The 25,794-nt window shown below is 36.6% G+C and overlaps 1 protein-coding gene across 2 annotated transcripts in view; it reads left to right on the top strand.

Annotated features, from left to right (window-relative positions):
- LOC149068649 (thyrotropin-releasing hormone receptor-like) overlaps positions 1-25,794 on the top strand; it is a 75,885-nt gene that overhangs the window by 6,166 nt on the left and 43,925 nt on the right. For both annotated transcript variants that reach the window (XM_089250624.1, XM_089250625.1), the window contains exon 2: positions 10,515-11,005. In XM_089250624.1, the coding sequence (XP_089106750.1) occupies positions 10,515-11,005 (491 nt within the window). The remainder of the gene's footprint in view (positions 1-10,514; positions 11,006-25,794) is intronic.

Below are 25,794 nucleotides of genomic sequence, written 5' to 3'. Positions count from 1 at the left end.
TGTTGTTTTGCTGTAAACATGATTATTAGGTTCGTAATATGCAAAATTATAACATAGTTTGACGTTTAATAAGCTTTTCCTTAACACCTCAGTATTATCCGACGTTCTGCCGGCCCGTTTATGTCGGAAAAGCGAGACTCTACTGTACTCACTTGCCTTTTTTTTTTCCTCGTAAAAATGTCCTTGAAATTTGAGTCCAAAAGATTTCAAATCTACTAACTTACTCTACAAAACATGTGCGAATGGAAAGTTTGATCCTTTCAAATTGTCGATTAGCATAATTTTCCTACAGAACTCGGAAACAAAAGTCAAATGAAACCGTATTTTAGTAGCTAGAATTTCATTGTCAAAACTTATTTTTAAGAAACTTAGCTCAGATGAACGACACCTTTGAACCACGAATTCTGCCTGGTTACTACAGGCGTCGGGAAGATATTTTCTGCCAGTAATAGCCTAGTCTTATACAGTGATACTTTTTTTTACTTTTATGGTTGCTTAAATACTCACTGCTCCTTTTTCTTGAGTACAAAACAAGTTATCTTCGTCTTGGCCACAACAGAATTAAATTCTTTGAATTCTCTAATCAATGCGTCAACCACAAAATTCACTTTATGCGCCCAGCACTGGTAGTACATGTCTGGTTTAGCACAGAAAATGTTGCAGAATTGTTTTTAGTAATTTGAAGCCCACAGTCATCAGCCACCTCGTTGGGCATTTTGCCTGTTGTGGCGTTGTATTTGTATGTAACGCGCTGAGTTTGATACTAGATCCATTATTTTCGTATTTCGTATTCTTTAAATGTATTAATTATGGCTTGTAAACGCACGGAAGAATTAACGATAAAATTTAAATTATCGAGATTTCGCAGAAAAGTAGTAAAAATTCAAATTTTTGCATTTATTGGTCAAAATTGGCAAATTTCGCATTTATCGCGTTTATTTCGTAAATACGAAAGTTACGTATCCCTGGTAATGATTGAAGAACTGTCGTTGTAGGCCGGTTGCTCTTAGTGGCGCATTTGCGCCTCGAATCATAACTACTTCTGGGTTTTTTCACCTGATTTTTGTGAACTTCTGAAAGGTTTTCTCTTCGGTGAATCTGTGACTTTTCGCCATTTTTACAGCAATTATAAAGGATATTTTGTACGTGGATATTTTTAATTAGCAGAACAAATAATTTATTGGAAAAAATGACAAAAATACTCTACAACGAAAGCTGAGACACCTGCTGATCGACATCCACAGATAAGAATGAAGATAAAAAAAAAGTTTTGCCAATACACATATTAGATGAGAAATAGACGAGAGATGAGATTACAAAGAGACTATCAGAAGAATTTTGACCATATAAAAACCAATAGTGACAATATGGGTAGTATTATACGGCGAATGTGCTCTAAAGTACATGAGAGGGTCTGTGTGACCCCCCGTTCCGTTTTTATATGTATATCGAGTCGTATCTCCTTTGAAAGATAATGGAAAAATATTTGTTACAATAAGAACATGGCAGTTCAGGAAAAGAAGGGAAATTTTGCAGCTTCTGGTTTATTTTCACTTGAGATATTGGAGTACAAATAACGCGCAGGGTCACACCCCGTACGTCTTTCTATTGTTAAGTAACCAGCCATCACACAGTCGGATCCCGTTATAACGAACTCCAAGAGACCTTATTTAAAAATGTCGCGATGTAAACTTATCTGGGAGATTAGAAAAGTTCGTTAAAACGAGATTTTCGCTATAACGGTATTCGTTAAAACGGGATTCGACCGTATAAACAAAAATTATGCAATTTGGTCAAGATTTTTAAGAGCAGTCAAAAATGGGTTCAAGTAGCAGCTTTTTATGCAATCTAGAATTTCCCATTTTCCAAGTTTTCGGTGATGGAGCGAAGAAAAGAAAGGTTACATACATAAATATAAACTATCTGAATTCAAATATACAGTATTTATACAGTCGAATAGCGTTTTAACGAATACCGTTGTAGCGAAGATATCGTTTTAACGAACACTTTTCTAATCCCTCAAATAAGTTCACATAGGAACAATGCAGACAACCTGAAATTCCTTTATAACGAAATTTCATTATAACGGAGCGATTTCTCTGGTCTCTTTGAGTTCGTTATAACGGGATTTGACTGTATGACATATTATTATATAACCACCCGACTAATGTGCGGTTACAGCAGGGGTCGCTGGTTTTTTATCTGAGTTTGGACGTGGAAAAATTTTCACGACGCTTTGGATACGGTTTCAAGCAAAATTCTCTGATCTAATCGATTTTCTTATGTCACGAGTGACCATCGGATAGGAAAAATTAAAAAATAATAACTTGCGGAGCACTTCGTAATAAATACAGTCGAATCCTGTTTCAACGAATACCGTCGTTATAGCGAACACTTTTTTAATCCTAAAACCTGGGATTCCTTTCTTACGAAATTTCGTTATAACGAAGTGGTTTCTCGTGTCTCTTGGAGTTCGTAATAACGGGATTAGACTGTAGCAAGCATCATAATTCACGGATGTCCAAAAAAATTTTGTAGGGTTAGGTTCGTGGATGTGACAGGGGTTTACGTGAAAATGTCATCAAAGACTTTTTGAACCTCAATAAATGAGATGCTGGTAGATTTGGAGATCTGTCAAAATATTTAAATAATAATGTGTGGTGTTTTTTAATGTCATTTGGATTGTTAATGTTTCAATGTATATTTTACGTATGGAAATATATTGTAAAATGTATTGTATAATTTAGTATTGATCGACTTGATAGTTGACAAACTATGTCGTTGCAAAGTTGACAAAGTGCAAAAATTATGCACTATTTAACACTTGCATACATGCGAATCACGTAAAAAAATCACTTAAGGCAAAGACTACTTTTCTTAGCACTTTGTTTTATAAAATGGTGCTTGAGTGAGCTTTAATAATAATTTTTTGATAGAAAACATTGATAAATTTTGAACTATACATGCCATTTTCTATGAGGAATTCATTTCTTTATATGAAATTTCTAGAAAAATTCAAGTAATATTTCAAACACGATTGCAAAACATTCTATGAATCAGATGTTTTGTTGTTTTATTATTTTTACAGTGCATTCCACTAGTGATGGCGCAGGTTGTGACCAAAAATCTATAGGATTATATGCATGCTCATAAGTTTCACGTCATAAGTACGTGTAAATGTTTTGAAATTCCATTCAACATATTGGGAATGAAAGCAGAATATAATTAGACATATATATGATAAACCTTAGATTTTAGTTCATAACTTTCAAAATATGTGGAAGATTGTCATATTTGTCATATTAAAATTTTGTAATGATACAATCAATTGATTTTTATGAAATTTCGAAGTCAAGTTAAATGCCAAAAATATCAATCTCCATAAAATACGTTTTACGAATGAGGGAAATAAAAATCCACATTTTATCGTAAATGGCGTTCCAAACTTAGTAAGATATCCCAATGACTGTGAAAGCTTCGAATTTTATAATGCTGAACTGTAATTTAACTTTAAATTATCAATTATACTAGCTATGATATGAGTATTCAATGTCACTCCTTACTTTATGTGAAGATCAGATTTTTCGGGACAAAAACTCAGATCGAAGCTCACAGAAAAATAAATCCTCGAAAGCATTACACCAACTGAAAATCCGTTTCAACTCATTTACGTACAAGGAAGGCTTCTGTCAACAAATTCGGACGATATACAGTTGAAGTATCAGACATAAATCTCCAAAACTTCTATTAATCTTAACATATAGGACATGAAGCAACAAAAAAAAAGACTAGTGGAACAAGTTTTACATTCTTCCCTCCTCTCGCAATGACGTTTTCCCTATATATGCAATACTATACTTTTTTTTTTTATAAACGTTAAACCGTAGCGAGTGAGAACAGAAAAAAAAATGTATAAATTGGATCCAATTTGTAAAGGGAAAAATACCCTTTCTGGTGAAGAATTTTAGAACTAATTTTATTTCCTTTTTTCGTTGTTTCAAGAGTTTCATATCTCCCTGATGGAAAGTAACGGCTGTACACAGCTGTGAACAGGTGAAATTTAATTATGTGCTACCTGTGCAAAATAAATCGTCAAAATTATCATGCTAGATCATTACTGATATATCAGTTTTGATCTTTATCCTTACGCGTTTTTAATTTTTATCCTTACGCGTTTTTAATTTTTATCCTTACGCGTTTTTAATTTTTATCCATACACGTTTTATTCTTTATCCTTACACGTTTTATTCTTTATCCTTACACGTTTTATTCTTTATCCTTACACGTTTTATTCTTTATCCTTACACGTTTTATTCTTTATCATTACACGTTTTATTCTTTATCCTTACACGTTTTCAATCTTTATCCTCACATAAAAAAAAAGAGTGAAATGCGTTTAAATGCTTTGATTTCTAGCATAGAATTACACAATCAGTGATGAGAAACAACGCGTATTCAAAGATATACGAATATTAAATGACAATTCTCCAATTATAAATCTATTTTTCTTCTAAAATGTTCGAAAAACTCAATCAATTAGCACTTTCTTAACAATATTTATATTAAAATTTTTTTTACTAAAAACTTAAACATCGTAAAAAAATGAAAAATGTATTAATGTTTTTGTTGAAATTAAAACGCAACCTTATGTTCTACGTCTGACAAGAACCTACTTCCAAAAAAGAAATAAAAAATGATGTATGAGGATGGGAAAAAATTAATGAGCGAAATTTTCACTATAAAGAGGATTAACTCCTCAAAAACTAAACCTATTCTCTTCATAAACAATATCAATCACAAACTAATAGCCTCTAAAAGATCCTGTCTAAAAAACATCAAACTGTCCACACACAAAAAAGTAAAAACTGACGAGGAGAGACTCAATCTTAACTCACATGATTTGTCATCGTTACGGTCAAGTTTACTGTATTTATTTTTATTTAACTAAAGATTAAAAGAAATTTTTTCTAGAAAATCCTGTATTAGAAAAATATTTCATTGAAACAACAAGAGGGGTTTTTTCAAATCCATCGTCAACTACCAACGTGGCGAATCCCAGCTATAGAAATGTCAAAAATAACATCGGGTTCCACCGAATGGATTTAATCCTCGAATAACCACCCAGAACTTTCAAAAAGGACTTGAGTTTTTCGGGATTTTATTTTATTTTATGGGGTTTTTTTTTTTGCAATTCTTTCTGGTATGGAACGAGGAATAGAAACCACTCGTAGTTTCTTCCCGATAATCTTAGAAAAGAACCTACGATAACAGCTAAAAAAAAAAAAATTCTTTCTCTAACTCTTTTGTTTCTTTTCCCCGCAAAAAGAGAATATCGAGAACAATACACTGAAAGGTTATCTATTTTTTTTGTTTTCTTGTATTATATTGTTTTCTCGGAAAACCCCCGTTTGGTAAACAATTTCGAAAGTCGGTGTGCGTTTCCTCAAAATCCTAGTTAAAAGGGAAAAGGATTCTTTGAAAGAATACCCTTGATCCCTTTTTTTTTTGAACTGCTATTTTCCAATTCGTCCGTACTCATAAATACCCCGAGGGACTAGAAAATCTTATGTATTAGAATACGAGCTATAAATTCCGGTCCCACTGGCAGATCAGTATTGCGGTCTTTTTCGTCGCCGTGCATTTTTATACGATTCCAATGACTGTATGAAGTGATCCTCTTAAATCATGGCGTAAAGAAATTCTAGTCGTGGTACATACTCTTTCAAAAATGAGAGAAAGAGGGAGAGAGACAGAGAGAGAGAGAGAGAGAGAGAGACGGCAAATTTGTATAAAATACTCTCAAAAAATTCATAAGGCGCTTTCAACTGATTTGTAGCAAAGACTCGAAATTAATATTCGATCTAGTTCAACTGATTTCATTCAGTTAAAGGGTTTTCCGGTTCGAATTGCATATTTTATACACGGATACTGTATCAGATGTAATGAAAATTGCATGTTACTCGATTCAAGCATTTTCCAATGAATTTGAGTGATCCCCATTTGCTATTTTCGGAAATTGAATGAGGAAAGTTGCTTTTATAGAAACACATAAATTGGGTTAAACAAATATTTAGTTTCATTGTGAATAGACCTAATTTGAAATCTTATTTTATGATAATGTGAATTTTAGACATTTTTCAAAGCAGAAATGCGCAAAATTTTCAGTCTGCAGTCGAGATACAAGGTATTTCTGCCATTGGTGGTCCAGAAACTAGTATATACATGGTGAATATATGACTCGTTTTAACGTGACGTTATAGTAATTTTATCTGTCCGGACTTGTAAAAAGTATCTAAGAAATCCAACAAAATTCCTATTATGAAGAAGATTAATCCCTCAGGAACTATATTATCTTCATAAACAATATGAATCACATACTAATAGCCTGTAAAAGTTCCAGTCTGAAAAAAGATCAAACCGTCCACATAAAAGTAAAAGCTTAAGAAAAAAAGTCTCAATCATTACTCATATGATTTGTTATCGTTATACAGTCAAGTGTTTACTGTATTTATTTATTTTTCTAAAGCTTAAAAAAAAATTCTGGAGCAAATCTAGTATCATAAAAACATTTCTTTGAAAAAACAATATGGGGTTTTCTCAAATATCCACCGTCAAGTACCAACGTGGCCAAGCTCAGCTATAGATATGTCAAAAAAAAACATCAGGTCACTCCACAGAATGGATTTAATCCTCGAACAACCATCCTTTCAGAAAAGTCTTGAGTCTTCTGGATTTTATTTTACGGTTTTTTTTTTGCAATTCTTTCTGGTTTGGAACTAGGAATAGAAACCCCTCGTAGTTTCTTCCCGATAATCTCAGAAAAGAAACCACGATAACAGACAAAAAATTCTTTCTTCAACTCTTTTGTTTCTTTTCCAGCAAAAACAGAATATCGAGAACAATCCACTGAAACATTTTCTGAGGTTTTTTTTTGTGTCTCATTGTTTTCTCTGAAAACCCCCGTTTGGTAAACAATTTCGAAAGTCGGTATGTTTCCTCGATGTCCTATTTAAGGGGAGAAAGATTCTTTGAAAGAAAGCCCTTGATCTTTTTTTGAACTGCTAGTTTCCAAGTCGTTCGTACTCATAAATACTGGTGGAACCAAAAGAATCTCATGTATTAGAATCTAAGCTATAAATTCCGGTCCCACTGGGAGATCAGTATTACAATCTTTTTTGGGAAGTCATGTATTTTTATACGATTCCAATGACTGTATTAAGTGATCCCTTAAATCATGGCGTATAGAAATTCCTGTCGTGGTACATACCCTTTCCAAAATGAGAGAGAGAGAGAGAGAGAGACGAGAAATGGGTATAAAATACTCTCGCAAAATTCATAAGGCGCTCTTAACTGATTTGTAGTAAAGACTCGGAACTAATATACGGCCCAATCCGACTGATTTCATTCCTCTAAAGCGTTTCCTCGGCTCGAATTGCATGATATTTTACACACGAGTACTGTATCAGATATAATGGAAATTGCACGTTGCCGAATTCGAGCATTTTCCAATGAATTTGAGTGGTTTCCGTTTGCTATTTACGGACGCCGAATGCTAAAGGTTGCTGTCTCTGTCATTGAAAGACGTAAATTATCGCAAAGATATCTCGGGTTTCATGTTGTGCAGGCCTAATGTGAATTGATATTTTATTTTATGGTTATGCGAAAATGTTTTAGAAACTCTTCAAAGAATCGATGTTCAGAAATTCACCAGTCAATTTGCTGTTATGAAAAAACATATGGAATGGGAAAGGTTACGTTTGGGGAATCGGATTTACTTTGAAGTGGCCTCTGGAAGGAAATTGGTTGAATCTATTTTTTCGTTATCAGGAGAATGTAGTTTAAGGCTCGGACGATTCTTCTGGTTTCAGATAGAATATTCTAGTTACTGGTGAAAAAGCTTCGGGTTATCATGTTTAGGCTTATTAAAGTGCAAATACAAATGCAAAGGCCACAGCAGGCAAAATACACAAATGAGCGGACTGAAAAAGAAAGATACCCGTAGAAAATATGGATGTGAAATATATAAAAAATACAGCAAGCCGAAATAAAAGAAAATGTCCTAAAAGTTGCAGTCTTATAACGTACTTTGTTGACCGAATCTGAGTGTTTCGAAGGTATAAGGGGAAAGTTTGTTTTTAACGATTAATGTTTTCTGTTGAACCCAAATAATCATACAAAATGTTTATCTCTTTTTTAATGCATAGATTTAAACTTTATTTTGTAAAAAAACTAATTGTTCACTCATACTTTCTTTGTAACGGGTCATTTGTCGTTAAACAATAAAAACATTGATTGGGTGATTGAAATGTGCACAATTTCAATTTCTGGGACATTATTTTTGAATTTTGAAAAATCTAATCCTAGTCTTTTGCAAATACGTTTGACACAAGAGAATAATGGGGTTTTAATCCGAGTTATAACAAAAAATTAGAAAAACCAACAAAGCAAATTGTGGCTGTGCCACATGACACGGCCGATAAATGCCTTTTAGAATACGTCAGTAGGGCAAAATCGCCAATGAAAATGAAAGAAATATATGATCTATATTACATCAGAGGCGGCAACGTTGAGAGAACATTCGGGAGGCTGGAAGTTGCTTGTCGTCCAGTATATACGGGACTCAAGCGCGTACGCCCGAGAGAGAAGGTGTATCACATTGTTTTTCAGAAATTATTAAGGGAGGGACAAACCCCCTCACAAAATTAATTGTGGGGGGGGGGAGCTCAAATGATCTCATCCCGCAGGTTCCAGCGCCTATATGTTGCTTCTTTAGGCAAGCCCCCAGAGCCACATGGGCCCCCACTGTAAATGCTGGGGAATAGATTCCACGGCATTTTCACTCATGCGCCATTTCTGAGGACAAATACTCACAACTAAAATCGGCTCAAATTTCGCTGCTGAGAACGAACACTCGAAGACCCGGGTTTCTACACCACTGCTGAAACAAAAATCCAATACCCAAGATTTGTACGCAGCTACTGAGAACAAGCACTAACAACATCTGGCTCCGACACCACTGTTGTGTTGTTGTTTAGCACCCACAACCCACCTGTTTTGAAGCTACTGCTGAGGAGAACACTTCACACGCTTTTAAAACCACAGTCGGTGACAAAAGTTGCAAGGAAAAAAAAATCCTATTGAATACAGTTGTTCGATGCCACGAAACATTCGTGAGCTCAGCTACATCCAGTGTATACGTAATTCAAGGGAAATATACATGGTGGAGTGCGTTCATTGTACAGTGGAACCTCCCATACTGGATAGTTCCCGTTGCAGACATTTCCCTTTAACTGACACTTTTTTTTTATTACGTCACCACGGTACTCAAAATATTTTACTATCCACTCATTGGGAGTAAGGCTCAAGAAACCTTAGCCTACAAGTTACAGCTCCTACCGCTGTATTCACTAATCCCCGTTTATCAAATATGATTTTCATCATACACGGAAATCACTTAGCAGCACTCGGCCTATTTAAATGTGACACGCTTCCCTTTGGCATTCAATTTTTTTTTACTGTTTGGAACGTTCTTGTCTATCGTTTGGATGCATTTTTAGATAATTTTGAAGGCACTTATTGACATTATATATTGTGACATTTTACGCAATAAAAATTAGTTTTAAAGTTCTTCACTCCAAAATTTTGCACATGACCGCTATTTGATCTTTTGATTGTCGTACATTTGTAAAACGCAATGAAAAAATATCCAACGACACCTCAAACGTAGTGATACCACTGAGTCTAGAGCCACACTATGTTTTAGCTTTGCGGTACCTCGATTTTGGTGCCTCAGATTGGCAGCCCTATTGCATCCGCGGGTGATGATATCTCAAGGTCAATGAGTATTTATTACACACTTTGTTTAATGCTCTTTCAAACGCGAAACCATTCAATCCCGTATCTTTTATAGTTTTTAAGTTATTTGACTTCGTGATCAACACTTTTTCGCAACACTCACGAATCCAGCATGGCACCCCTGTTCCAATTATATTATACGTCAAAAAACACCGAGCCGATCAATGTGAAGTTGAACCTTCTATATATATATAACATTGAGCTATAAATCAAAGTCCAATCTAGACAGAATTCCTGAGAAAAATTCCTAGCGTAGATTTGTTAGAATAGAACCAGTGTTGCTTAAAATTCATTACCAGCTCTTTTAATACATATGGCTAAAATATATTTAAAAACCACAAATATTTCGTTACATAGAAAATTTAGTTGCATAGCTAAAATTAAAATCGACCAGTGTTCTCATATTTTGTAGTACAGCCGACGCTCGATATAACGATCACCTTCGTCCCGTTGAAAACAGACGTTATATTGGAAAGTTCGTTACATCTATATGACAGCAGTTCTAAGAAAAAAAAAAATTAGGAGCTTATCTTTTAGGTCGTTAGAATGGAATGGCCGCTATAACGAGCGTCGACTGCATAAAGGTGCCTAACCACATTTGTAATGCATGATTATTTGCGTATCATTTATTACCATTATATATTTCATTGTTCTTTTAGGTGATGAATGGGTATGGGGTAGAGCCGGATGTGCAATTTTCATATTTCTGCAGTATCTGGGTATAAACGCCTCCTCGCTCTCTATAACGGCTTTCACCATAGAACGTTACATAGCCATATGTCATCCGATGAAGGCTCAGATGGTCTGCACGGTCAACCGGGCCAAGAAGATCATAATCGCCGTGTGGATCTTCGCGTGCTTGTACTGCAGCCCGTGGCTTTTCCTCACGAAGACGGAGCCGATCTATTACAAGGGTCACGTTAACAAAGAGACGTGCACTTTCGCTTTGTCTCGGCAACATTACCTCGGCTATTTTTTCGCGGATCTAGTTCTGTTCTACGTATTACCGTTGCTGTTGTCTTGCGTTCTGTATGGGCTCATAGCGAGGATTCTCTTCTCTAACGAGATCACAAAGAACCCTGGCAAGAATGGCACCGTCACTGGACAAGATTCCAAGAAATCCATCAGCAGTTCAAACGCTAGAGTACAGGTACGTTTTCTGAGCTTTTTTTATGTTCTTATCTTTGTTCAGATGCTTTCAAAAATGTAACTGATTTATTAATGCGAAATTTGCAGATGGTTTTTTCGCCGTTTAAGCCGCCATACCATTCTATACAATTATTTTTTTATTTTCTCTTTTTTTGAGTCACCATGTTAGGTAATGCCACTGTATTGACATTGAGTATTGAGTATTTGTATACACTATAAAAAGTGTGTCACCACTTGCTTTATGGTTACTGTGGTGAAGGCAAATCCGTCGTCGCTTCCTGAGGTTGGAATCTATCCTGTGCACAGTTTTTGCCAGAGAATGACATCCTTCGGTAATATTTGTGTCTTGTATATGAAGGTACACACTATATCCAGCAACCAAACATTATGAAAGAAATACAGTCGACCCCCCCCCCCCCCGTATTCGCGGGGTTACGTTCCGGGGGGAGACCACGAATACGGAAATCTGCGAATAACAGAAACCATAGGTTTTTTTTATATACATCTTGTTTATTAAACATCATCAGAAAGAGCACAGAGGTAGAAGGGAATGTAAAAGAGGGTGAGGCAATTGTTGGCGATGTTTTCTGAAAGAACATTGTGATTTCTGTTCGCCGTTTTTCTTCTTCTTCATATCATCAAGTATGTAGAATCTCTCCCACTTCAACATGCAGACTCCGTCCTCTTACTTGTCCCACAAGTCTTTTCCACGGTTCTTTTGAAATCCCAGGCTGCGGTCTTTGAAATCCCAGGCTGCGGTCTCCGGCCCTTATGTGCCACTGGGCTCACGTGCAATTCTTCTCTCTAGTCATTGGGTTCAGCTATCCATTTTAGTTAAATTGCTTGTACCCGAGAAACACATGGATCCCGTAGGCGATGCAAAGTTATCGCTGACAAAAGTGCAACTACAACCACGGCTGTTCGGATTTTAGATTCCTTTTTCTTTTGATATATCTTACCGTAGATGATTCCATAATAGCGGGCCACAGCAGCAATTGCCTTACTTTAAGCATTGTCAATATATTCAAGTTTTCTTGTAAAGTATAAACTTTTGTTTGCCTTTTCGAAGCATTATCAGTAGCACTAGGAAAATGAGCCATGCTAAACACACATAACTCAAATTTTGTGAGCAGAACACGTGAATGACGAACGATTGCTGAGTGTTGCCAAAAAAAAATTCCAATAAAGGAAAAAAAAAAACTGAGGATACGGAAACCGCGAATACGGGGGGGGGGCGACTGTATTAACTGTCTATGCTTGAAGAAAGTAAATCAATTGCTGCTGTTGCCCGCCATTATGGAATCAACGAATCTACGGTGAGATATATCAAGAAAAAGGAATATGAAATCCAATCAGTCGAGGCTGTAGCTGCATCTATGGCAACGAAAACTTTACATTGCCTACGGGACCCATGTGTTTCTCGTACAGAAAATGCTGTTTTTTTGTATGTCAAGACTCCCACAGAAAAGGTATTCCAATTGATTCTAATAATATGAAAGAAAAAGCGAAAAAAATTTACTCTTCTTTAATGGAGAGAGCTGGTGAAACGTCTATTTCATCAGAACTTTATGCAAGTAAAGGTTGCATAAAGATCTGATGCATAAGTTGCATAAAGTTCGGGTTTCCGTATTCGCGGTCACCTCCGGAACGTAACCCCCCGCGAATACGGGGGCCGACTGTATAACTGATATTTCCTGCACATGCGTAATCAACGTCAACTTAATAATCCACGACATTAAAATGCTCATATCTCATCGAATACATTGCACTATTGCATTTGATATTTTTTTACAGTGTGTCTCATCCTCATGTCAAATTGATTGTGAGTTTATAGCAAAAAAAATCATGCGATAAAATTGGAATTTTCATAAGAAATATTTATATCTTCGTGAATAGACGTGTTATTTTCACGAAAATGCATACATGTATTGCACGAAACAAGTATCACGTTCTGTGAAAGTAACAAACATTTTTCAGCTTGCTATCATGCAGTGTTGATCAAAAAAAATTTCCTTTTTCATTTAAAATTTTTTGCCGGTCCCCTGAAAACACTGAATCTGCACTGAAAAGTGTAAGTTTAACCATTATGCTTACATGTTCAAAATTAGAGAACGACTCGTCTAGTATTCTTACAGAAATATAAGTCTAAACTACAAAATGAATACTGACTTAAGGTATATAACAGTGGATCTTATACTTTTGTCACCTGCTGCTTGCTCCCTTGCCCAATTCATGTTTCGACTACGGCTCCCCAGAATATATTGTTAGATATTTTCCATTATAAAATAAACACTTCAAAGCCTGATTGGAGCACATATGGATATCTTCACCTCGTTGCGACGCCCCTAGTAGCCGCGACGCACACTTTAACACAAAAATGTGTACTTTCAAAAATACCAAACAAATTTAGAAAAGAAATTTGTGTAATGCATTTTTTCACCACGTAAAGTCAAATATGAACACATGCAAAAGTATACACAGAAAAATCATAGACGGTCAATGCGTTTGATTAAAATCAATGAAAAATGATCTAACCATGAAAAATGATGACCATGAAACAAATCTTGAAACTACAGTATATGAAATCTCACCAGAAGAAAGATGATTCTGATACACTAAAACCTGAAACTTTTCTTGCGGACACCGGTGGGTCAAGAAAATTCCTCCGTAAAATGGAGGTGACCATTAAACAGGGGATTGAAATACATACTTTTATTACACAAGGGAACATTATTATTTTTCCGTAAAATAGGAGTGACCGCATCTGAGAGGTATCCGTTAAGATGGGTTTTACTGGAATACTCTATCATTGTGGTAAATGAAATGATGGCTTGAAGAAAAGAAATATATAAAATGTTCGATTCACATCCCATATAAATCGCAAGTACAGTAAAACCTGTCTAAATTAGATACCTACGGCTTCACTGAAACCTGTCCAAGTTAGAGAGGTATGCAAGATTATTAGAGTTACATAGAAATACTGTGGTGTTTGGTCAGAACATGTTATCTGCAAAAAATGGCTTTTTGATCTACAAGTAAGTCTTGCTAATTATAACTAATTAGAAGTGAGATAAATGCACAAATGCAATGCTACGGCTTAACAACATGCTGATGTATGATATTTCCATTTGCATTTGTGTGTGTGTGCTTTATTTTTGATTTTTAAATGACAATGAAAATGCTTATATCTCAAAAATGTGATTTTGGAGTTATATCATGTTCTGACCAAACACCACAGAACATTTTACGGCACCATTAAAAGGTTTTAATTAGTACAATATGACAAAAAAATATATGTATGCTTATCAGCAGCCTTTTTGATCAGGTGTTGGGAAATGATTGCGTATAAAATATCTCTTTAATTACTTAACAATATTTTACAATAAATAAATTTAAATGCCTCAATTAAAGGTGTTTTTGAGTGTAAGTCATTTCATTTTTTTTTTCTCACTTATATAAAATCAATGCTTATGGGAAAAAATGGACTAAAAGGCATTGGCTATCGACGGTTAAAAATGTCCATTCGCTATGAATTTTACCTCCTTATCCAGGTAAATTTTCAATTATTGCTGGTTGATTCAAGATCACGAAACGTTCGATAACTTCATTTTTCTTTTCGATTGCCAACTCTACAAATTTTCGTTGATGAGCACTCAAATACTGCAGCAAGGGTCTAGGGTTGGGATCTTTGACACCAGATCAGATTTGCACGAGCTGTAAAAATCTTCACCTTCTACAGTGAATTTATAGTATGAACAATAAAGAAATTGATAAGAACCGTTCCTCAACCTCCGTGATGGCTCACTTTCATCCCCGCCCTTGATGAAGTCATGATTTATTTTACTCATTATGCCAAGTTTAAATTTATTTGCACACTTGCGAGACGTCAAAAATGGCACTTCACATACAGAACACTATTGAAGACTGAATAAAAGTTTAAAATGCAAAGAGATAGAGAGATAAGAAAAAAGATAAAGAAAAATAAAGGGATGCACAGAGTTTGTTGTATATGGGAAAAAATAATGTGGCTGTTATACACCCCTACTGTTGACCTATTTTGCAGGTTAACAAGAAACCTGTTTCTTTAATCTGTCTGTGATACGGGAAAACCTACTCTCCCAACAGCTTCATATACACTGCCAAGTATATTTAACAGTTGATATTCATAATCAGCAAACGATGAGCTGTACCTTTCCAAGAAAAGAACCCAAAGGGTGTTCATTGTTGAATATAGGGAGTTGTCCAAGATACAGAGTATTGTGGACATGATTTGTGTTGTAGGAGAATGAGCGGTTCCATTCAAAACTGTCCAATATAGGGAGGTGCCCAGGATGCATGCTTAGAAGGCTATAGCCCAGGGTGGCGGAAAAATTTATTATAAGCCTCAATAGATCCACCTCTGCTCAGACAGCTAGGGACCAGGTCAGTGAGTGACTAAGAAAGGGACCCAGCGACACTGTAAGCACGGGAGTCAGCAAAAGAGTAATTGGAGCGTGATCAAGCATGTGCAAGCTTGCCAATGACCTAAAGTGCTTACAAACATGTGAATGACCTAAAAGTGCTTACAAACATGTGAATAACCTAAAGTGTTTACACACCTGAGAATAACCTAAAGTGCTTACACACCTGAGAATAACCTAAAGTGCTTACAAACATGTGAATTACCAAAAGAGTGACCCAGCAAGGAACCATGACAGTGAGAAATCGTTGAGAATATGCAAGCATGTGAATGACTTAAGGAGCGACTAAACAGTGTGTGAGCATGGGAGTGACCAAAAGATTGACCCAGCAAGGGACCATGACAGTGAGAAATCGTTGAGAATATGCAACCATGTGAATGACTTAAGGACCGACTAAACAGTGTGTGAGCATGGGAGTGACCAAAAGAGTGACTTTGAATACTTGCAGTAGTGGATGGTGGTCAGGCGAGTTATAGCACAGGGTGGAGAATTCGAGGAAAAACTAGTCAAGAAAATTAACACCAGAATGGGAGAAAAGCAGCAAAATTCGCGTAGCCCACAGGTGGCAAAACCATAAGTACACCTCTGGTGACAGGTTATACCGCAAATGATTGAAACGTATACAAATAATGAAATCCTTTATTTATATTGAAGAGGGAGACTGGATTTTAACAATATTTAAATGTAAGTAAGTTCTCTCGTTTGTGTGTGGGAATACATTTAATGGCATCTCATCTCGTCGGAAACGAGGGTCGCGGTGTTGCAACCGTTTAAGTGGAAATTCGTAACTTCTCCAGGTTGTTGCTAAAGTTTTAATTTTATCTTCTAATTCCATCCGGAACATGCGGAAGCGCTTTTCCCATGGCACCAAAGGGGAAATTCATACACGAGAATTCAAATTGCATTTAATTCTCTTCTAACTTCGTTGGTATGTGCGGCACTTTCTCTCTCGATACGGTCTGTTTTTGCTTTTCGTAGTTTCTATTCCTGGAAACGTCAGTTCCTCTTTTTTTTTTTCATTCTTTCTCTCCGTTTCTGGAATTTTCCTTTTAGTGAATGTTTTCGAAAGTACCATTTTTATTTTTCTCGTCATTCGATAAACGTACGCTTATTTTATTAGAAAAGCTTATTTCTCAACGGGGCCAAACGAATCTCAAGTTACGATCTCAATTTGAGGCCGTTTACAGTCTCGCATACCGAGGAGGTGTATAAAATAAATTTTTGTGTGGAAACAGTTTTCAAATAGTTATTGGCTAGGATCGATTATGCTTGTGCACATTCGGAATGAATTGATTAAAAATACTTTATGTCGATTATTGCCGAATAAATTATGTATAAAAATACCCTTTTTAAAGGAGTTTGTTTCCGAATTCTTCGGCATAAACGCCTACATACCTAACTATAAAATAATTTGGAATTACCCATACACTAAGTATATTATACAAATGTGAGTAAATTCACTTTGTATCAGTTTATTTGTCCATTTGTTCTCAATACAAACTTTAAATTCATCAATAAAACTCTCATCTAATTCAAACACAAGATCATAACAGGAAAATGCAAAACGATGTGGCTGAGGAAAAGATGCCCGTAACAAGTAGGGAGGTCACACATTTCTAAAATACAGCGACCCAATTAAAAATGGAAATATAAAAACTAAAGACTATATATATATATACAGGGTGGGCAAAAAGTTCGTAGAAACTTTAAAAATGAATAAAAACCGGAAAATAACCGAAATAAAAAACGGTTTGTGGGGTTAGCATCGCTAGGTCCAGGGAATTTTTTAAGACGGGGGAAAAATAACTCAAAAAGCAGCCGATAGGTCTGGTGCGAACGACTTCTGTGGAAATAAGCAAATGAGACGGTTATAAGAACTTGTACTCCTAATCCACATTGAATTAGGAGCACAAGTTCTTATTACCGTCTCATGTGCATATTTCCACAGAAGTCGTTCGTACCAGACCTATCGGCTGCTTTTTGAGTTATTAGTCCGTAGAGCATGAGACTCCTAATCCACACCCAGTTCACGGTTGTAAACCGTGTATGTGGACCTGCTGCACTCTGCAGTAGCTGGATTTGCGACTCGCCTACAATGTGTTATTGCAGGCTTATTCATATCATCACATTATTGCAGGTTATTCCCTGTGGTGGTCATGTGGAACGCATACTGCTGTAATAAACGATTTGCAGGCAATCTGTTCGTTATTTGCGTATCTTTTCTTTGACCTCTGTACGTCAGCGCCGCATATCGGCGGTTTTTTTAGGTTTTTTTTTTCCCCGTCAAAAAATTTCCCGTGACCTAGCGATGCTCACCCTGGATCCTGTTTTTTATTTCGGTTATTTTTTCAGTTATTTGTTCTTATGAAGTTTTAAAGTTTCCACGGAATTTTTGCCCACCCCGTGCATGATAACATATAATGCAACGCCCACAATAAAAGATATTGTCTGAATAAGGAAGTTGTCTTATTGTAAGTATGGATAGCGTTTCGATTTACCCAACATGTTTATCGTATTTCTTTTTAAACGTGTCAATTGTGTTAGAATTTTACTACTCCCTAGCTATTCCATTAACCACCCTATTAGAGAGGAAATTCCCTGCGGCACCATAACCTAAAATTGTCCCATAATTATCTCAGAATTATTGAAAACAAAATCATCTCAGTTATTGGAAAAAAATCATAGTTATTGAAAAGAAATAATCTCAGAATATTGAAATATAATTGTCTCAGAATTATTGAGAAAATAATTATCTCTGAACTATTGAAAAGAAATAATCTCAGAATTATTGGAAAAAAATCCTCTCAGTTATTGGAAAGAAATAATCTCAGTTATTGGAAAGAAATAATCTCAGCATTCAAGGAAACAAATATTTTCTGGATATTATGTTGAGGTGAACTCTGAAAGAAAAGTCATATTGTCTCCACCGTCTATACCACTGGAGACAAGACCCTGCCCTCCTTATCTCAGAATTATTTAAAAAAATAATTAAAAAAAACCAAAATATAGTGCACAATCATTTGAAATAATTTCAGAAAAGTTAAAAAACAGGCAGAGCAATTAATCAACAAGTATTTCAGAAATGGTAAAAGAAATTATTTCCGAGCAAATGAAGGTCTTCAATTATTATTGTCCTGCCTCTCTAATAAAATGACAATGTGAATTATACGAAAAGAATGCGAAGATTCCATCTTACAATTGTAAATACTTCAATATAAGTTGATCCTGAGAAATTTCGATTTGGTCCGTGATGTCTTGTCCTAAAGTCTTGAAATTAGCTTATATAGCAGTTGTGTGTGTGTGCATAAAGTTGAATTGAGACTACCCTTGACAAATAATACTGTTATCAACAGTATAATCTCAGCCGACCTACGTTGGAACAAACATATTGACTACGTTTACCAGATGTGTCTAAACAAACTTTTCTTCCTCCGCCGCAACCTTAAACACTTCACTCGGGATATCAGACTACTCTGTTACCAAACTTATATCTCCCTCGCTCTTTCCTTCGCCCCTGAAATCTGGAACCCCTACACCTCATGTAATACAGACAAACTTGAATCAATCCAAATTAAATCCACCCGATTTGCTCACGACTGCTGGTCATCTTTCGTTTCCGTGTCCGAACTCAGAAACGAACTTCGTCTACTCTCTCTCTACTGTCTGATTTCTCGGTTAACATTGTATAAAATTTTCCACATGGTCAATTCAACATAGATACTTCTGGTATCTTAGCCAAAACATCCTGCATCTCTAGAAGACTCGACCATTCCCTTAAAATGAAACCTATTTTTCTTCCACTGATTGCTTTAAATACGACTTCTTTCCTCATACCATTGGTGAATGGAACGAACTCCCAAGCTCTATTGTCGAATCCCCCCACTATCACTAGTTTTTTGTCCAATATCAAAAAATATCTCTGTCATTTTCAATCGCATCCTCTTGTATAGGACTCAGAGCCAACAATGTTGTATAAATAAATAAAATAAGCTTATACAGCACATTATCTAATTCAATACAGAATGAATATAGTTTTTGGTCAATGTCTTCTGAGGAATTTTGAAAATTTATTGAAGCTATGCAGTACATACATACAGGCAGGCCCGTAACGAGGCCGGGGCAATCGACGCAATGCTACGGACCCCCCCAAGTCAAATAGGGTTACCTACACAAACCTTCTTTTTTCTGTGCATAACCTTATAACTCTCTGAAGGAGATCACAAGAAAAAAACGTTTCCCTAAGGCACGTTACGGTCCTGTATGCAGGGCATACATGCCTGCAGTACATACAGGATACATAGAACACATGCATACATTTCTTTTTTAATTTAACTGATTTCACCGATGTTGTTCGAGTTTATGCTAATGGTTTTATTCAGCATTAATACAATAAATAAATGAAAAATCAAATAATGTTCATGGATTTTACTTGTCATTAATCAACATGCTTTTGCAAAGTCTTTAAACAATAAATTTTGATCCTTGATGCTATTAAACAGGGCAGATTTTTCTGCTCTTACCGATCACAACATTCGTTTATCACTGCCCCTTACGAAGTGATTCGAAAGTTACAAGAAAGTAAACATCTTATAATTTTAAGAGCATACTCCATGCAGTTTTCACAGAAAAGCACAGAAAGACAAAATATCTTTAAATACCTCATAATTATATTGCAAGAGTAATATTTTTAACTAATAAGGGACACATTTTAGCTGTAGACCATTTCAGTACAAATGTAATTATTGACAGTTAATTATTTCGATAACACATTTTTCGTTATTATAAAAATTTCCACGACATACTGTGGAAAAAAAAGAACCCATCAAGATAATATCATCTGCATGCAATACAAACGTTGCATAAATAAGTCAGATGTGGGCTTCATTCTACGACGCTTTTGTTTGCGGTATGTTATATCTGAATTATTTTCTAGGTAACGAGATTGTTTTAGGTATGTTATATCCACAGTGTACGTTGTAAACGAAATATGTAATAACAGAAAAAAAATATCGGCCAAGAACGGCGATTACAAAACTGTGTATTATATATATGGTGTATGTTATATCCAGGAGCCAGATTATGTTATGAGCGTGTACAACAGTATTTCCGTTTTTCATCTGTGAACATCCAGAAACAACCTCTTATTTAAGTTTCACGGCGGAATTCTGAGCGAATCTGAACCACTTCGCGAATCGGCCATATTTCCAACTTTACCCCCGACATATTTACAGAGCAGAACGGGACGGAACGCAAATGGGATTTTTTTTTCGGATGAGCGAAAGCTTTAGATTAATTAAAAATTTCCTATGCTTTGGTATCCCCACCTTCACTTTTTTTACCAAATAAATCAGAAAATTCTGTGTGAAAAGCGATTGTTTTTTTTTTAATTGGTAGACTTTTTTTTGATTTTCAGTACGTGCAAACGAAAGGTTATTTTTTGTTTTGAAATTTATTACGCAGAACAGTTTTCCATTGAGAAATCATTCTTTACAAAATGCCTGGGCTGGTCAGAGCTGAAATAATGGCTTTCATGGAGGCGTCATTGGTTTAATAAATCTTGTAAAACTATCATATAGTCAATATTTTTATTATTTTGAGCACTTAAATCGAATTATTATCGTTTGACGGAAGAGAATATGCATTTTCTCAGGGCACAGCGAGTCTTTAAGATTCCCACAAGCTTCCCTCTTTGATATTTGGTGAAAACCAGATCAATCGGTGAATCAATGTATATTTATATCCTATCATATAACTCTCTACAAATATATCATACGATAACTTTTCATTTTTTCTCATGATTACTTTTAAATATTCAAAAGAAATATTACAAAATTTTATCTTTGATTGAAATAAAAAACATTTTTTTCGAAAACCTCGATGTGGGACACATGTCTGTTGATAGTTGATAAATTTGAAATATGGATGGCAGCACGAACTAAAATGTAATATCTTATGTGAGAGATTTTACAGAGGATGCAACTACAACTGTTATCACGAAAAATATAGCACTAAGATTATTCATTCCACTTCCATTGAATTATGAGTGTTAATTTGAGTCGTCGGTGAATATATAGCCTACATATATATAACATGCATTCTAAAAGAGAAACTGATTTAAAAACCAAATGTATTTGAATCATCAAAAGGTAGAGTACATCGCCAAAGGCATCTGCATACACATAACTAGAAATTATAATATTACACGGTACCTTTCACTTTCCGGGTGAACGCACTAGACTACAGAGGCAACGAATATCTCAATCTTTCCTTGGAGCTCGTGTGCACTGGACGGGACCACACATGGACGGTCAGACCTAACTCGGGCCAAAACTCACAATTGCTGACAATCCACCACCAGATGGTGACTGGGACGTGGTTCGATTCTCCGCAGGGGCACAGTTGAATTTTTCCTCTTTCCAAAATATATCTTCACACCAGCCAGCTGTTTTAAAACCATTTATAGAGTAACTTCACCAAACACCAACTCTAGCGATATAGCTATATTGCAATGTACTGCCATTGCAGTTGGGCTGGAAATGAAGGTATCATCCATCGGTGGTAGCCTCAAGCTCGCGCGTTAGGAAAATATATCTATATTTTCCTCTGGGTTTGAACGATGACAAGCTGGGACCATAACGCAACCTTCCCGGTGGTAGGGGGCCGTTCAAGTATTGCGTAAGCAAATTTTTAGCCATTTTTGACCCCTTCCCCCCCCAGTCAGCAAAAGTCAGCAAAACGCTGACCCCCCTTCTCCCCCCCCCTCCGTTGTCAGCAAAATTTCGCCATCAGCTCTGACCCTCTGAATCCTAACTCATATTTTCATAAAGGGTGGTTGATGACGTAAGCATTATCCAAACCCCCCCCTCTCCCTTGTCATCAAAAGTCAGCAAATCGGAAACTCCCCCCCCCCCCCATCGATGATGACGTAATACTTGAACGGCCCCTAGACAATCGTCTCATCACCACGCCACGCGGGCGTGGCAAGGATCTAGCACGGGGGCCCGTGACAAACTGTATTGCTTTTTTATGCTATAAATGCTCTATAGAGGACCCCCCACCAAAGATTTCACTTTCGGGGGGGGGGGCTGGCTCTAGGACAGGGGACATGATGTACATCAAGATGATCGAAGGAAAAGAAAAATATTAATTATTTTATGAACAATGTGTGCCCCTTCTTGAATTATTTTTTCCAGACAGGACACGTTGTCTTTTATTTCACCTGCACAAATCTGTATTCCTCTGCTCACATGATTTTAATATCCTTGGGGGCCGTTCAAGTATTACGTAAGAAAATTTTTAGCCATTTTTTACCCCCTCCCCCACCTTGTTAGCAAAAGTGAGCAAAACGCTGACTCCACCCCTCCCCCTTGTCAGCAACATTTCGTCATCAGCTCTGCCCCTCTGAAACCTAACGCATATTGGTGGGATCAGAGACGTACACGGGGGGCATGTGGGGGGGGGGCTCTCTCGTGCCCCCTTCTCAAGAACGAAAATTAATTTTTTTAATGCTAAAAAAATAATTTTTTTTTAAATTGAAATTTTGAAAGGAAATGCCTTTATATGTTATTATAATCAATTTCTGTTAATTTAAATGTTATTTGAAGGCTACGAACTCAAAATTTATCTTTAATCAATTCATTGCTACCCACCCTCTAAGCCATGTAATGATAAATCGCATAAAGACCCTTGGCCGTGGACCAAATATGACCCTGGGGGTTACTTAATGCGGCCTGCCTTCCTAAAACCCAATTTTGTAAAAATGAACTAAGCGGCACATTTACAGATCGCTTAATTCCAGAACATTTAATCCGCGTGGAATATTTTCAGATCACTTAAATGACCCGAGACACAGTTCCAGAACACTTGAGCGATCCGCGACACATTTAGAGATCCCTCGAGTGACATGTGGCGTAGTTTTAGAGCACTTAAGTGGCCCCCAGTGTGGTTCTACATCACTCAAATTACCCGCGGCACATGCTCAGATTATTTAAGTGATGCGTGGCACATTTCCAGAGTACTTAAGCGGCCCGGGCACATTTCCAGAGCACTTAAGCGGTCCGGACACATTTCCAGATCACTTGGATCCGCGAAAAATTTAGAGATCACTAAAGTGGCTCTTGTAGGTCAATTATCAATGGGGGGGGGGATGTTACTTCAACGGCCCACAAACTGTCGAAAGGTTTTTCTCGTTTTTGGCGCACCGAGTAAGATGCTGTTAAAAATATTTCATATTTTCATAAAGGGTGGTTGATGACGTAAGCAATATCCAAACTCCCCTCCCACCTTGTCATCACAAGTCAGCAAATCGGAAACCCCTCCCCCCATCGATGATGACGTAATACTTGACCGGTGCCTTGCTGAAAGACAAAATAACATGCTGCCTTATCCAATATGGGGAATTTTGTTTCTTTCGCAGCAAAAAATGTGTCTACACGGAATGTAAACCTCAGGGGCACTAAATTTTTGTTCGCGACATAAAAGTGGTGCTTCCTGAGGTAAGGTAATATTTTTGTTTTTAATAGAGTCTCTGACATCATCAAGGCTCTCCGAGACCGCCCATCTCTTTGAAAGGAAACCATCCCAAGATGGTCTCTCTGCGTGGTCAGCGGTCACGTCTGTGTAAACGGAAACATTTCCCGTCGTTTTCAGACATTGTAAACGCCCACATTCTGCAAACCTATTCACCATGAAAAAATGGGGATCAGATAAAACTGTTAATAATCATCGATTGAAATTGATGAACGGTTTTTGATGAATATACCCCCATGAATGAAATTAATACGATGTGATATCAAATGATTTACAATATTAGTCGAACTGCCAAGTTTGCCTCAAAATTGCAACTGTTGCAATTTGCGAGCGGTAAAATAACCACAGTGATATTGAAAAATCGCGACAACCACGTTAAAAAGAATTTTCTCATGTTACTTTACCTTACGAAAATAAAAACTGTTGAAATTCTGAAGCAAACTTGATAATTCAATTAATGTTATTACTCACAACATAAAAAATAATATCATAATATATTGATTTTTTCTCATTTGATGCATTAATTGCAAACCAGTCATCCATTTCAATCGTAGAATTATGACAATCTTATTTTATAGGTGGCAGCAGAAGTTCTGTTCGAAGGGATGTTTCTCCCTCATAATGTATATCAGTGATTCCCAACGTGGGCGTTAACGCCCCCTTGGGGGCGATGGAATGTTCTAGGGGGGCGGTAGAAGCTACGGGTATAACATAGGATCCTATGGGTTAGATTGCGTTGGGGGGCGGTGGGAGAAAAAAAATTTCGAAAGAAGGGGGCGATAGGACAGAAAAGTTTGGGAAACTATGATGTATATAATACAGTGGAACTTCGGTTAATGAGCTTAATTCGTTCCGCCATCGTGCTCGTTATCCGAATACCTTGTTATTTGAATGAAATTTCCCCACAGGAAAATAATGATAACTCGGACAATGATAAAAGGCCCACCACAGATTGGGTGCAATTTTTCCTCTGCGTAAGATTAAAGGCCCACTGGAATGATTGAATTGGACATTAGCGCATCGGTACCAGCATGTTCTCAACGCTTGATGGCGTGGTGGTAAGATGCTCCTCTGCGGTTGCTTTCACGGTCCTGGGTCCGAACCTTTTTCCTTTACGAACATTGAGGCGACCACCGATAGACAGCGTATTCATTTCCAACCTTTCTCATTCATTAATGCTGTAAATTGCAATATAGCGATATGGCCAGGTTTTGGGGAAGTAACATCTTTCCTCCGTGTGGTGTGTTTGGGGATATTTTTAACTGAAGTTTTATGTGCTATAGTATTTAATTTTGATGTTCAAACCTATAAATTAAGAAAAAGCTAAGCTGATGTATGTCTATGGCCGGGATTTCACTATAAAAGTTTTGTAAAACACTTTGATAAAACTTTGAAAATTCAACCAATAACATCACCGGTTGCATTTTCTCGAATGTAACCGGTGCGCTCATTGGTTGAACTTTTCAAGTTTTATAAAAGATCTTTTATCAGAGTTTTATAGTGTAATCCCGGCCTATATTCGGCTTTAATGAGTATTGTGATGGTACGTCCAAGGCGCTGTCTGTCCATGTGTTCTCATATTTTGCGTATTAATGTTTTTATATCTTTCTATTATTCCGGAAAGGGTCTGCGAGATGCAAGTCCAGCACCTACAGTTATTGCCTTAATTGTTATAAACTTGGGACCTCTTCCCTTTGCGTACTTTTCGGGTGTGCTTTGTGGAGGATGCGATGGGAGAATGTGTTGGGTTTCTGTGCCTAATGGGGTGTTCTGGACCTCCGTGGGAGGTTTGACTACTTGC

Source organism: Pholcus phalangioides, unplaced genomic scaffold (genome assembly GCF_987345545.1).
Source record: "Pholcus phalangioides strain wild (caught in Gottingen) unplaced genomic scaffold, Ppha-v1.0 ptg000024l_1, whole genome shotgun sequence".
NCBI classification, from domain to species: Eukaryota; Metazoa; Arthropoda; class Arachnida; order Araneae; family Pholcidae; genus Pholcus; species Pholcus phalangioides.
This window is presented reverse-complemented; position numbering and strand designations above follow the sequence as displayed.